At 65.2% G+C, this 13,759-nt stretch overlaps 1 protein-coding gene across 2 annotated transcripts in view; it reads right to left on the reverse strand.

Moving 5' to 3' along the window:
* Nup210 (nucleoporin 210) overlaps positions 1–13,759 on the reverse strand; it is a 55,737-nt gene that overhangs the window by 24,680 nt on the left and 17,298 nt on the right. For both annotated transcript variants that reach the window (XM_046458692.2, XM_046458694.2), the window contains exons 7-17: positions 13,192–13,350; positions 12,716–12,784; positions 11,684–11,790; positions 10,921–11,061; positions 10,274–10,411; positions 8,627–8,782; positions 6,927–7,125; positions 3,374–3,519; positions 2,831–3,052; positions 1,176–1,349; positions 371–563 (exon numbers count right to left, since the gene is read on the reverse strand). In XM_046458692.2, coding sequence (XP_046314648.1) covers positions 371–563; positions 1,176–1,349; positions 2,831–3,052; positions 3,374–3,519; positions 6,927–7,125; positions 8,627–8,782; positions 10,274–10,411; positions 10,921–11,061; positions 11,684–11,790; positions 12,716–12,784; positions 13,192–13,350 — 1,704 coding nt within the window. The remainder of the gene's footprint in view (positions 1–370; positions 564–1,175; positions 1,350–2,830; positions 3,053–3,373; positions 3,520–6,926; positions 7,126–8,626; positions 8,783–10,273; positions 10,412–10,920; positions 11,062–11,683; positions 11,791–12,715; positions 12,785–13,191; positions 13,351–13,759) is intronic.

Genomic DNA, 13,759 nt, shown 5'->3' on the forward strand with positions numbered 1-13,759 from the left:
CGGCCACCTGCCCCTCCATCATGGGCAGTCCCCAGTGTGAAAGTCGAGGGGAGTCAGGAGTCGCCAGACCCTGAGCGGGGCCCGGGGAGCAGGGCTGGAGGGGACGGGCCAGCTTTGGCTGCTGAGGGGCCTGGGGACACACAGGGGGCACCGGGGACTCCCCACTTGGGACCTCTAGCTCCAGTGTAAGACCGCAGCCCAGGGAGCTGCCCGAGCTTCGGTGCTGGACGAGGGGACCCCAGCTCGCCGAGGGGCGCCCCAGCTGGATGAGGCTCTGACAGGTGCCACGCTGCTTGGGACACTCATCTGTCAGGGTTTCCCTGGTCCCCAGCCTCCTGTCCAGGGCCCCAGGCCCGCAGCCGCGGCTCACCGTGAAACTTCCTCTGGCCACTCCCGTCGTCCCGGGACACCAGCTGCATGGGCAGGTCCAGCTCGATGCTGGCCAGCGAGGGCCGGGTGGATTCCCACTGGACGCTCAGAGAGCTGAAGTTGTCGAATTGGCGGCCCTGCTGGTCATAGGCGGCCAGGTCCAGTAGGGGGTTGCGGTGGCTGGAGACTGGAACCTACAGGAAACAGAGGTCAGGACACCCAGGCCTGGGCACAGCCACGGCTGACCACATGGTGTATCCTGAAGCTGGCGGGCTGCCTGTGGGGTCCTGATGGGGGAAGGGATGAGCTGAACACCAAACCCTGCAGCTGCTGGCCACCAAGGCACCCTGCACTCCGGAGGCTGAGGCAGGAGGATCGCAAGTTGGAGGCCAGCCTCACCAACTCAGCAAGACCCTGAGCACCTCAGCGAGACCTTGTCTCTAAATAAAGTATCAACAGAGCTGGGGACGGGGATCAGGGGTCAGCACCCCTGGGTTTGATCTCCAGAGCCAAAAAAAGTTGGTACCAAGGAATTAAGGAGCCGAATAGTGGTCAGTAGAGGCCAGGGAGGCAGAGGAGGATGAAGAGCAGAGGCCAAAGCAGTCAGCCAGGAGCAGGGACTTCCCTGTCCCCCATGGCAACACCAGAGTCCAAAGGCTCCTGGCCGGGGCCACGTCCCGGATACCCAGGTGAGCTCAGGGGACGACAGGCGGACAGTCCCACCTGCCCAGCACCTGGACTGTGCTCTGCTAGTCCCCGGCCACCTCTCCAGGCCTGCCTCCTCCCTCAGCCCCTCCCCCACGCACCACCTGCTTGTCGTGCTGCAGCCGTGGACAGGACGGGTCCAGCGGGGGACCGGCGTGGACAGGCGTGAGGCTGATCCTGGACGGCGGGGCGCAGACGACCTTCACCACGGCGGGCTCCACGGCCGGGAAAGGGTTGGTGAGGCTGGGCTGGTTCCCCACGGAGAGGGCGATGACCTGGGGGTAAGGGGACGGCAGTCAGGGTGCGTCCCCCAGGGCGTGTCCCCTCCTGTGCTCTGCTCTGCAGGACGGCTGTGATGTGGACACCCACGCCCGGTGGCTGCGGACCCAGGGGGCACGGCTGCACCTTCTCAGTGCAGGGCGCTGTGGACGCTGTGGATCCCAGGGCCTCTGTAGGGGACCTGAGCAGACCGGGGCACTGTGGCCTCCGGGACCCAGGAGCCCCCAGGATGCCCCAGCACACGCAGACATCCCCGATGTGCAAGGAGGGGACATGCTCACTGCTCACAGGCCCCATTCTAGGGGTGGGTCAGAGGGGCTTCTCAGGACACAGGAGGGCAGAGGGTCAGCCTGCAGGGTCCGGCTGCCCACTCACCGCCCGAGAGGGATCTCGGGGGCCAGATCTGGCCCGTGTATATGCCCTGTGGGATGGGCGCCCAGGCCACCGCAATGCCACACCCCTCTGCAGACGGCTGGGGTCTGGTCCAGGCGCCCCGCAGGGCCACCATGAAGGAGGGGGCGGGTCCCCTGGACTCCCTTCTCCGTGCGCTAATGTGGTCACACCAGCTCAATCCTGGGCATCCTGGGAGCTGCCCGTGGGACTCTGGACTCCACCGGTGCCCTCTGTACTATTAAATGTGCAAGGGACACCCCCCGCCTCTCCGGGTCCACTCTGACCTCCTGCTCACTTTCTGTGCCCTCTTTGGGGAACCCTGGCAATGGAGCAATGGACCCCACAGGAAGCTAAAGGGGTGCAGAGCCCGTAGCTTCCGCCTGGCTGGAGGGCGCGGGTACCAGGCACCAGAGGACCTGCACCTCGCCACCCGCCAGGCCAGCCCAGAGGCTCAGGCCACACGTCCACTCAGTCTTCTGATATTTCTCGATTTTCACATTAAAAAATAAATAAATAAATATGAAGAGCCAGGCACCCGCGTGACCCACGCCTGTCATCCCAGGTACTCAGGAGGCTGAGGCAGGAGGATCACAAGGTGGAGGCCAGCCTCAGCAACAGTGAGCCCCTGAGCAGCTCGGTGAGACCCTGTCTCTAAATAAAATTCAAGACAAGGCTGGGACGGGGCTCAGTGGGCGAGGGCCCCTGGAGTCACTCCCCGGTGTCCCCCCCAACAGGGATCCCAGGGGCAGGAACACAGGCTGTGCCGCGTGCTGAGCCCCAGGTGACCCACCTGGTCTATGGCCTCCTCACTCACGAGAGGCCCAACTCTGGGGCCGTTGGGTTTCTGCCCTGACCCCCGTCCAGCCAGGTGGGGGATTCTGCGGCCCTGAGAGGGACCCCCGGGGCTGGCTCCTGGACAGCTGGTGGCCTCGGTCCCCGCTCAGCCTGCCCGGGGCACACCCTCGTCCCCTCACCTGGCCTTCACTTCCCGTCTGTGACGTGGGCACAGCAGGACCAGAGCCCCCAGGGTCACCCAATCTCTGCGAGGTCCCCCACCTAGAGGCCCTGAGCAGCGGCCACTCACCTGGTCGCCCAGGGCCCGGCAGGTGGCGCGGATGCTGTGCTGCTGGTGACTCCGGGAGGCGGGCGGGCCCAGGAGGGCCAGGCTGATGCTGTCCCCGTCCTCAGAGGTGAGGTTCCGGAAGAACCTGGCAGGCTCCAGGACCCAGGGCCGGGGGCCTCCTTCAAACAGCATGTCCTTTGAGGAGCCCAGGGTGACCACAGCTACGGAGGACGGGTCCACGGCCTGGGAGGGAGAGCAGGGCCTCAGCCTTCCCCGGGCAGGGCAGGGGACAGGTGGGGTGGGTCAGGGGACAGGCGGGGCAGGGGACAGGTGGGGCAGGGCCTCGGGGCTGCGTCCTCGCCCTCTCTGTGGGGACAGCCCAGCGCCCGAGTCCTCTGTGCACCCCTCCATGTCTGGGAGACCCCAGGACGCAGTGGGCTCTGGAGGGAACCCAGCCTCGCTCCCCCCGGCCTCTGGGGGACCCTCGGCTCGGCCTCCATTGGGACACCTGTGGGAAGAGCCCCAGGGAACCCTGGGCACGGTGGCCAAGGGCAGCCAGCTCACCCTGAGGGGCAGGTAGGCGGCGATGGTGAGGCTGGCGCTCAGGTGGACGTGGCCATGCCTGTAGCTCACCAGGAGCGTGGTGGAGCCCCGGGCCTCGGCCTTCACCCGGACGCCACCACAGTGCTCGGGCCCCGGGGGCAGCCGCCCTGTGCCAAGGAGAGAACCCAGGTCACCACGGGAAGCTGGGGGGGCACATGGCCAGCTCAGGGCCCCTCCACCTAGCTGGACACACAGCCGATGCCAACTTAAGGACCTGGGGGCTGGGGTGTAACTCAGTGCCTGACACCCGACCCCCAAAACAGACAAAGAATCAAACGAGTCACCCACCCACTCAAGACGTCTTAAGGGAATGACTCACGGTCTTGTCTTTACCCCACAGACTTAACATGGCCTGTGGCTAAGACTCAGGTCAAGAAGCATAAGACAGCAGGGCGGTGGCCCATGCCTGTCATCCCAGGGGCTGGGGAGGCTGAGGCAGGAGGATCGCAGGTTGGAGGCCAGCCTCAGCCCCTCAGCAAGGCCCTAAGCAGCTATGTGAGTCCACATCTCTAAATAAAGTACAAACTAGGGCTGAGACTGGGGCTTAGGGGTCCAGTACCCTGAGTCCAATGCCCGGTACCCACCACCCCACAAAAACGACATTTCACTATGGGCACGAGGGTCCTTTTCTAGGTCGGGTGTTCTACCCCGTGGGCCTCTTTAGAGGCTTTATCCTGGCCAGGACCACCGTCACGATCTTCGGCCTGCAGCTCCACAGCCTGGAAACAGCAGTCACCAGCCCGCCATTTTCCCAAGAGGGCTTGGCCCACTCGGGTCCTGGACGGTCCACGTTCCTGCCCCTCCGCTGGGTTCACTTTGGTCCTTTGGCTCCTCTTTGGGACCTCGGGGGTTTTCTCCATGGACGATGATGTCCCCGGAAAAAGACTCTCATGGATCTGTTTATCTCTGTAGCAATGAAGTCCTGTGGCTCACTCCTGATTTTAGGGACCAGTCCTTTATCTGAGACGATCTAGCCAAAGGGGTCTCAGTTTTATTGATCCTTCAAAAGAACCAACGTTTGGTTTCATTGATTTTCTCTTGTGTTTTTTTTTTTTTTTTTTGCTGGGGGAGGAACCAGGGATTGAGCTCAGGGGCCCTCAACCCCTGAGCACATCCCCAGCCCTATTTTGTATTTTATGAGAGTCAGGGTCTCACTGAGATCTGTAAGGTCTTGCCATTGCTGAGGCTGGCCTCCAACTCACGATCCTCCTGCCTCTGCCTCCTGAGCCGCCGGGATGAGAGGCATGGGCCCTGGTGGCCGGCTCTCCTCTGATCTGATCTGAGTGATTTTCTTGTGTGAGACGGCACTGGGTTTAGCCTGTTCTTTTTCTGTTTCTGTAAGTACTGAACTTAGGTTGCTGAGTCGAGCTCTCGGTCTTTTTGACTAAGCAGCCACAGCTCTGCGCCCCCTGGAACCCAATGCTCTTGCCACATTTCCAAGTTTCGGTCCCTGTTTTATTTTTGTTTGTCCCAAGGACTCTCTGCTCCCCCGTCATTCACTGGCTGATCCACTGTGTGAACAAGCCGGTTTTCCTTCTGTCCCGGATTCCCTACGGTGGCCTGGTGTGGCCTGGTGTGGCCGAGGGGACACTGGAGGGTGCGGTCACACTGAGATGCGGAACAAAGAGGCCGGGTGACAGCCGACAGCCGACACAGAGACCTCAGAGGGGCAGGTGCTGCAGGCCCTGCGTTTTTCCTCTACACCCCCATCAATGTCATTCTCAGTGTGACAGTGTGACAGTGGCATCTATCAGCAAGAGTGACTGAACAGGACGAATTAACACATCAGTCCCACAGGAGCGCCCTTCTGATCTCCCTTCTGTGGCGTCTAACAGTGGAACCTCTAGAAAGGGGCAGCAGGACAATGGTGCTCAGGGACAGGGCGTGGGAGGGACGGGGCTGGCAGGGGTGTCCCTAGTCACAGGGAACAAAGGGTCAGACAGAGGGGAGACAGCTGTGGCAGCTGTGGCACAGCAGGTGTCCATGTGTGTTTCCAAGTCTCCCTGCATCTGAAGTGGTCAGCCAGGGCCCTGAGCTCACGGTGGGGGACGCGCTCAGGAGGGAAGCAGGCAGGACTTAGAGGCCTCTCAAGGTCACCAACGGCAACACTGGTGAAAAGTGCTTTTTTCTTTGGTGCCAGGGACTGAACCCAGGGGCGTCCTGAGCCCCATCCCCAGTCCTATTCTGTATTTTATTTAGAGACAGGGTCTCGCTGAGCTGCTTAGGGCCTTGCTGAGTGGCTGAGGCTGGCCTCCAACTTGCGATCCTCCTGCCTCAGCCTCCCGAGCTGTCGGGATGACAGGCGTGTGTCACCACACAGTTAAGAGCTTCTGAAGAAACAAGGCTGAGGGACACACGCACAGAGCAGGACACATCCCTGTGTTGAGTGACTGTGAAGTCACTTTCTGTCGTTGACAAAACTTACCCAGTTTAAGAAACTCTGCCACAGCAGGCGCAGGGACCGGGGACGGGGTCCCACAGATCCCTGTGAATGTCTCTGCACTGACCAGCCGTCCCTGCCTAAGACACCTATTCCTTAAGCCAACTGAGTCCAAGGCCACACAAAGTCCTGCGCGCAGTCACTGGGGAGCCTACAGGCACTTTCTGAGGGAAATCCTGACCCCAGGACTCCTGTCTCCACAGAATCCCCCTAAAGACGCGAGCGTCCTGGGGTGACAGCCAGGCCTGGAGACCCGGCCACGGCTGGCGGCAGTGGCCAGGGCCTCGGCCCAGGAGGCTGAGACAGACTGCAGCTGAGGGGGACCGGCCATGGCCACCCCACTCTGGCGCTCTGCGGCCTCGGCCCCACCCTCAGGCAGGCTGCCTCACCTGGGAGGGGCTGGAACACGCCCCGCCCACCGGCTGCCTCACTTGGGAGGGGCTGGAGCACGCCCTGCCCAACCCTGCCCCGCCCACTGGCTGCCTCACCTGGGAGAGGCTGGAGCACGCCCCGCCCTATCCTGCCCCGCCCCACCCCGCCCCACCTCGCCCCGCCCCCGGCTGCCCCACCTGGGAGGGGCTGGAGCACGCCCCGCCCACCCTGCCCCGCCCCATCCTGCCCCACCTCGCCCCGCCCACCGGCTGCCCCACCTGGGAGGGGCTGGAACACGCCCCGCCCTATCCTGCCCCGCCCACTGGCTGCCTCACCTGGGAGGGGCTGGAGCACGCCCCGCCCTATCCTGCCCCGCCCCACCCCGCCCCACCTCGCCCCGCCCCCGGCTGCCCCACCTGGGAGGGGCTGGAACACGCCCCGCCCACCCTGCCCCGCCCCATCCTGCCCCACCTCGCCCCGCCCACCGGCTGCCCCACCTGGGAGGGGCTGGAACACGCCCCGCCCCATCCTGCCCCACCTCACCCCGCCCACCGGCTGCCCCACCTGGGAGGGGCTGGAACACGCCCCGCCCTATCCTGCCCCGCCCACTGGCTGCCTCACCTGGGAGGGGCTGGAGCACACCCCGCCCACCCTGCCCCGCCCCACCCCGCCCCACCTCGCCCCGCCCACCGGCTGCCCCACCTGGGAGGGGCTGGAACACGCCCCGCTTCTCCACCTCCACCGTCAAGTCGAAGTGGGAGCAGTCGCTGAGGGTGACCACCTTGCTGTCCCCACTGGGCATGAGGCCGTTGATCCTCAGGGGCAGCTCCAGGGTCTGGCCCACTGGAGCCTCCACCCGGCACGGGGCGAAGTCCATGCTGCTGGGCTCGATCACATACACCTGCAGGAGGGCCAGGCCTGGGCAGTCAGCCTCTGCGGGAGGCGGCCTGTGGCTCAGTGGCTCAGTGTGCCAGGTGTGCTGTGGTGGCCCTGAGGACACACCAGAGGGCAACCAGGCTGGGCACGGAGGATGCAAGCACAGAGCTGACTAGGAAGGGGACTGGTCTCTGAGAGGGGACCTAGGTGCACAGACATGAGCCCGTCAGCCCTGCCAGGTAGAGAAATGTCTCCCTGGGGGACAGTCAGGCCAAGGATGGTCCTGAGATGGGCTTAGCTGCTCAGCTCCTCGTAGGCACACAAAGGAGGCCAGTGTGGCCACACACGGTGGTGCACCCTGTCATCCCAGTGGCTCAGGAGGCTGAGGCAGGAGGACTGCAAGTTGGAGGCCAGCCTCAGCAAAAGCAAGGCGCTGGGCAACTCAGAGAGGCCCTGTCCCTAAATAAAGTACAGAATAGGGCTGGGGACAGTGCTCAGGATTTGAGGGCTCCTGGGTTCAATCCCCTGAACGCCCCATGGAAAGGACAGTGTGGCCACAGGGGGAGGAGGCCCAGAAGGCCGTGGTCAGGGCCTGACCCCATTTTCACTCTGGCTGAGCTGGGGAAGCTGCAGAGGGCGCCACACTCTGGGTCCTGTGCAAAAATCAGCCACCAGGCGACTAACGGGGAGGCCACTGGTGGGCAGCAGCGGCAGATCTGAGGGGCGACCCTGGACGGACAGCTCAGGTGGCCTGGGGCAGGGCAGGAGGCCAGAGGGGCCACTCACTGCCTGCAGCTTCTTGGCTTGCTCACCTGGCCCTCACTGTCTCCTGCCAGGCAAGCCCAGGGCCACCAGCCCAGTAGCCCGAGGACCAGGAGGGGCTCTGACAGCCCAGCCCCCTCTGGGGATGTCCAGGAGGGGACAAGCTGCCTGGCCCAGGAGCTGTCCTGGGGCTCCGGGTGGCACAGGAACTGCAGGGAGGAGGGAGGCCGGGAGTGGCCACCGTGGACACCACACTGCACAATGGGGCTGCCCCCCAGGGCCTCTGTCCAGGGTGTCCACACGTGGCCTGGGCCGTCTAGTGGGTGTGTGGTTCCCAGCAGGAGGGGGGAAGGACCTGCCACTCACGTCCCAACCACAGGGCCACAGCCTGTGTCCTCTGCTGTTAGTGGGTCAGGGAGGGAGCTCAGAGCGGTGGTCAGGAGGGGCTGGGGGCAGAGGCCGTGGGGGCAAAGGGACGGCCATCTGCCCCGCATGTCAGGGAGAAAGTCCCGGGCGCAGCGTGGCTCTGGGGTCTCGGGCCCGGGGACCTCTCCCTGTGACCCAACAGCCCAGGGCAGGGTGGCCCTCTCTGGACTGGCTGACCCTCCAGGTCCTCGGGGTGATCTGGTCTCCTCAGGACCCCAGCCCTGGGGCACTGGCCCTTCCGGCTGGGGCGAGGGTGCCAGGTCGCGGTCCCACAGGGCAGGCTGGGCGCTCCTGGCCTCCCGGCCACCCCTGGCCTACTGTCCAGCCCTGGGTCTCACCTTCATCTCACCGAAATGCAGGGGGTTCTGGACGTCCTGCGCCCGGACCACACTGAGGCCCGTGTCGCTGCCCGTGGTCATCACGCCCTTGACGGTGACGGTGGCCACCAGGTGGCTGGAGGAAGACCAGCTAAAGTTCCCGCTGCCCCCGTGGGCCTGGGGAGGAGAGCCACCAGGGAGCATGTGGCCATCGGCCGGCCTTGGGGAGTGGCAGGTGGGGGACGGGGTGCCCACTGCCGCGCTGGCCAGGGACACGTCCACGCCGTGTCCACACACTCGCCAAGTCATGCCCACGGCCACCACAGTCTCCCAGTCCACCTGCACCTGCCCATGCGCGCCACCGGCCCCCGGGAACGCCACCCACTCGCGCCCTGTTGCCCCACACGGGGACACGCACAGGTCCACAGACCCGCGGAGATCGGGGGCTGGAGGTGCCCATGGGACCTCAACCCCTCGTTCCCATCTCCCTTCTGGTCCTCGTGTGCTGGGGACTTCCTGCTCTGGAGACGTTTGTGCTCTGGGAACATTTGTGCTCTGGGGACCTCGTGTTCTGGGGACATTTGTGCTCTGGGGACCTAGTGCCATGGGGACATTTGTGTTCTGCGGACCTTGTGGTCTGGGGATGTTTGTGCTCTGGGAACCTGGTGCCTGGGGACGTTTGTGCTCTGGGGACCTGGTGCCTGGGGACCTCGTGCTCTGGGGACCTCGTGCTCTGGGGACCTCGTGACTGCCAGACACGAACACAGAACCCTGGCCCTGGTCCCAGAACCAGTGGCTGTGCCTGGAGCTCAGCTGGAGCAGCGACCGGCCCTGGCCCCGGAGTCACCAGCAGACGCTGTCTCTGTGACCAGACATGAGCACAGGCCCTGGCCAGGTCCTGACCCCCTGCTGGGGACAAATGCCAGACCCGCTGTGCCCAGGTCAGGGGTCACGATCCTGAACCCCAGAGGCCAAATCAGTGCCAGGTCTGGGTGGGCAGGGGCAGGTGCTGGCACAAGGACAGGCCACCTGTCATCACCAGGGGACCCACAAGGCCCGGGGACTGGGCTGGCCACAGGGCGCGAGCCCCCGTCCTAGGCCACTCCCTGTGGGAACATGGACGCCAGCAAGTTCAGACGCTTGGCGTGGACAGGGTTGCAGAGAGTTTTCCCTTAAAATCTCAAAGTTCTCTCTGGTGCACTTATGCTGCTCCACATGTTTTACACAAGCGACTGCCGAGTGGGACTCCAGGGCCTTCCAGGGCTCACTGTGGTCTCCGGCTAGTGTCCACTGTGGGCTGCTTCCCTGGCAACCCAGAATGCTGCAGTGCCAGGGACCTCAGGGAACACAGGACCACAGCCCCTGAGACTCGGTCATACAGCAGAGAGCAACGCCGAGTTGCAGAACAGCACGTACATTGCGCCTGGAATCCCAGTGGCTGGGGAGGACGAGGCAGGAGGACCAAAAGTTAGAGGCCAGCCTCAGCAACCTAGCGAGGCCCTGAGCAACTCAGCGAGACCCTGTCTCTAAGTAAGATATAAAAGGGCTGGGACAAGGCTCAGGGGCCGAGCGCCCCCAAGTTCAATCCCTGGTTACCAAAAAAAGTCACGGAGCGGACGGAGGCCACACGCCCGGGAAGCCCAGGGACGCCCGGGCTGAGTCCCGTACCTGGATGGTGTACTGGTAGGCGCCAGTCTTGGGCTGCCACGGGAACGTCAAGATGCTGGGGTGGAGGGTGATGGGGACGTGGATGTCCACCTCCTGCTGGCTCCACACGGGCACCGGGAGCATGTGCACCCCTCCGTCCTGTCAGGGGTGAGGTCACTGCGTGTCACTAGGACAGCAAGTCACCCGCAGCTGTTCCCAGCCCCCTGCCTCGCCCTGGGGACTAGGCCTCAGGTGGACAGGGAGGTGCTGGACGGGCCACAGCCCTCCCTGGCTCCGTGCGGAGGCCACTGTGCACAGCCGGCCACAGCGAAGCCCAGGGTGGCCCAGGGTGGAGGAGGGGACCCGCTTCCCAGAGGTGACGGGAACTTGCAGCCCTTCACTGATCCCGGGGCTGCGGTGGACGGGGCAGCCTGGCCTGCGGCACAGACCACAGTCTGCCACACCGATGGCCCTGGCAGGCGGGGTGGCACAGGCCCGGGAAGGGGACACCCTGCCAACACGCAGCCCAAAGCACTGTCCCCATCTGCAGGGAGGACGGGGGGGTGGCCTCCTGGGGGGCGGCTGGGCTCCGGACCATCAAGGACACGGGACACCTGGTACTGCGCAGGGACAGGAGGTGGCCCGGGCAGGGGAGGGGCCCCACGTGCCTCGTCCACCACGGAGGTGAGCGCCGCACGGATGGTGGCCTGGCCCCGCTGCACTGCCCGGACGTGATGGTGCGACCCGTTCAGGGACGACGAGAGGACCTCGAGGAACTCGTGGGGAAACACGGCTTCGATCCGGATGTTCTGCAAGGCACACGGGCGGAGCTTGGGGACTCGGGGACTCAGGGACTCGGGGACGCGACAACAGTGGCCAGGACGGGCCAGAGAAGGGGCCTCTGAACACCAGGAAAGGCTGCCCGAGCCCTGGGCGGTGCCCTGACCACCTGGCCACCAGCCCTCCCGGGACCCTCCACCTGGCCCTCCAGCCACGGCCACCGTGGCACTGGGGCAGCGATCATAGGGACAGAGGAGGGCCACCATGCTCCACCTGTCCCAGCAGCGAATGTGCCCCTCCACAGGCAGGAGCCTGAGATGGCCCCGTCACCGAGGGGCCTCTGGGAGATGACAGGCATCCTGGGGCGCGGGGGAGGCGTGGACTTGGCCCCTGAGACCAGGCAGGGGCCAGGGGCCCAGGCGGAGTCCCCACCGCTGCCCACTGCCCGTCTGCCCCGCGTGGGACCACAGCACACCGCGGCTCCCACAGCGAGCGGAGCCCCATGGCCCCGTGTCAGTGTCCCCACGTCAGTGTCCCCACAGACCGGACACCCTTGGGGGCAGAGGACCCCTCCTACGTCTGCCCTTTGGCCTGTCACTGCCCTGGGAGACGACCGTGCTGGTCACCTGCCAGGCCCCCAGGGACACTCACGTCAGACAGGTGGACCTTGTTGCCGGACTTGTCAAACACTTCGATGGTGACCTCGTACAGGCGGCCAGTCTCAAGGACCCACCTGTCACCAGGGTGGACTGCAAACCCTAAAAGCAGGAGGGGAGGGGCCTGAGCACCCAGGTGACCAGGGCAGAGGGCCCAGGAGACGATCGTGCATCAACGCGGGGGCGGCCACCACCCACCTGGAGGTGGGAGATGAGGCCTACACCCCAGGGGACCCCGGCTGGCCTTTCTGACTCCCAGGACCAGTGGGCACAGCCCGCTCTGGCTGCCCAGGGCTCGTGACAGCGGGACCCTGTCCTCACTGCACTCGACAAAGGCCACCGCAGGCCTGGGAAGGGCCAGGCACCGGGTCCCCAGCTGGGCCAGCCTGAGGCTCTGAGGCTCGAGGCCACAGCAAGGCACAGGACAGGAGCAGGTGGGGCCTGGGCCAGCCGAGCTCGCAGCAGGTCCACCCGGGGCCTGGGCAGGTCTACACTGAGCCGGCCCTGCCCTCAGGTCTCACTGTCCCCACGGGGTGCCACACGGGCACCACCTCCCCAGCTGTCCCCTTGGCTGGACGCCCTTCCCACCAAGGCTCCTTCTAAGATGACGCAGGCCTCGGTGACGTCCCCCTGCTGTGTGGCACTGACTGACCCCTGGCTTGCTCGTCCCTGCCTGTGGTCCAGGACCAACCTCAGCCCCCACCCCGTGCCCAGGAGCTGCATGGAGAAGGTCCAAGGGCAGCTCCTGGGACACGAGGCCACGTCCCCACCGCCCCCAGCCTCACCACAGTCAGGTGGCATCCACACCAAACCTCGGCCTCTGGGGCAGCGGGGAAGCCCGCGGGTCACGGTGCGCCAGGGCAGCACCCCCTGACTCCAGGGTGTCAGCAGGCGAGTCCCCTCAGGCCCAAGGGGACGCTGTCCTGGGAACCCTGTGGTGCCTGGCCCTGCCCACGCCTCTCCGTTCCTGAGACTCTCCAGGTGACACACAAGCCAGGCCCAGGAGGTTCCCGAGGGCCACACTCACCCAGGTACCCGGGTTCCACCACGTAGATGGTGCCGTTGGGCAGCCTGGTCGCGCCCTGCATGCGGATGCCTGGTTCCTCGTTAAGGGGCAGCACCCAGGACAGCACGTGAGCCAGCTGGCCCCCCCACGGCCTGACCGTCACCAAGGCCACACAGACCCTGGAGGAGAGGGAGACACTACTCGGGCGCCCCGTGGCCCAGGCCACCGAGACCAAGGGCAGCTCAGGGTCAAGGGCCCCGCTGTGCTTTCTACCCTAGTAAACGGAACCTCACGGGGCGTGGTGGCCCACGCCTGTCATCCCAACGGTTTAGGAGGCTGAGGCAGGAGGATCGCAAGTTAGAGGCCAGCCTCAGCAACTCAGCGAGACCCTGTCTCTAAATAAAATACAAAAAAGGGCTGGGGACGGGGCTCAGGGATTGAGAGTCCCTGAGATCAATCCTTGGAACCCCCCAAAAAAAGACAGGGCTAGAGGATACTCCGGTAGTCAAGGACAAGGCTGCTCCGTCCCAGCTGCACCGCGGTGACAGTGGACGTATCCTGGGCCAGGACGGCCACAGGCCGAGTAGCGTCTCCTCCGGGGCCCGGGACGCAGTCCTGAAGCTGCAGCTCGTACTGATCCGAGGGCATCGAGAGCTCTGGGCAGGGAGACAGGGCGGGTGGAGCCGGGAGACGCGGCGACCAGGCGCACCCAGCCCCATCTCTGCGCCCGCCCAGCTGCCGGCCAGCAGCTGGATACAGCCCGCCTGACCCTCAGGGCCTCTGCCCTCAGCGGTCCTCTCCACCCCAGGGCACAGCCACAGCCTCGAACTTGCAGACACAGTTTTCTTTGTGACTCTCTGTGCACCCCAGCAGCTGAAGGCTGTGCACCCCAAGACCTAGAGGCTGTGCACCCCAGGAGCTGAGTCCTGTGCACCCCACATTCAGCAGTGTGGGCCAGACGGAGGAGGCCACCCTGTGTGCTCTCAACACGCGACCGTGCAGTCGGCCATGGAGTCTGACCCACCACTGTGCAGGTCGACCTCGAGGACGTGGCACTAGGGACAC

This window comes from Marmota monax, unplaced genomic scaffold (assembly GCF_021218885.2).
Source record: "Marmota monax isolate L192 unplaced genomic scaffold, Marmota_monax_Labrador192_F-V1.1 WCK01_AAM20220418_F8-fsc00370, whole genome shotgun sequence".
Classification (NCBI taxonomy): domain Eukaryota; kingdom Metazoa; phylum Chordata; class Mammalia; order Rodentia; family Sciuridae; genus Marmota; species Marmota monax.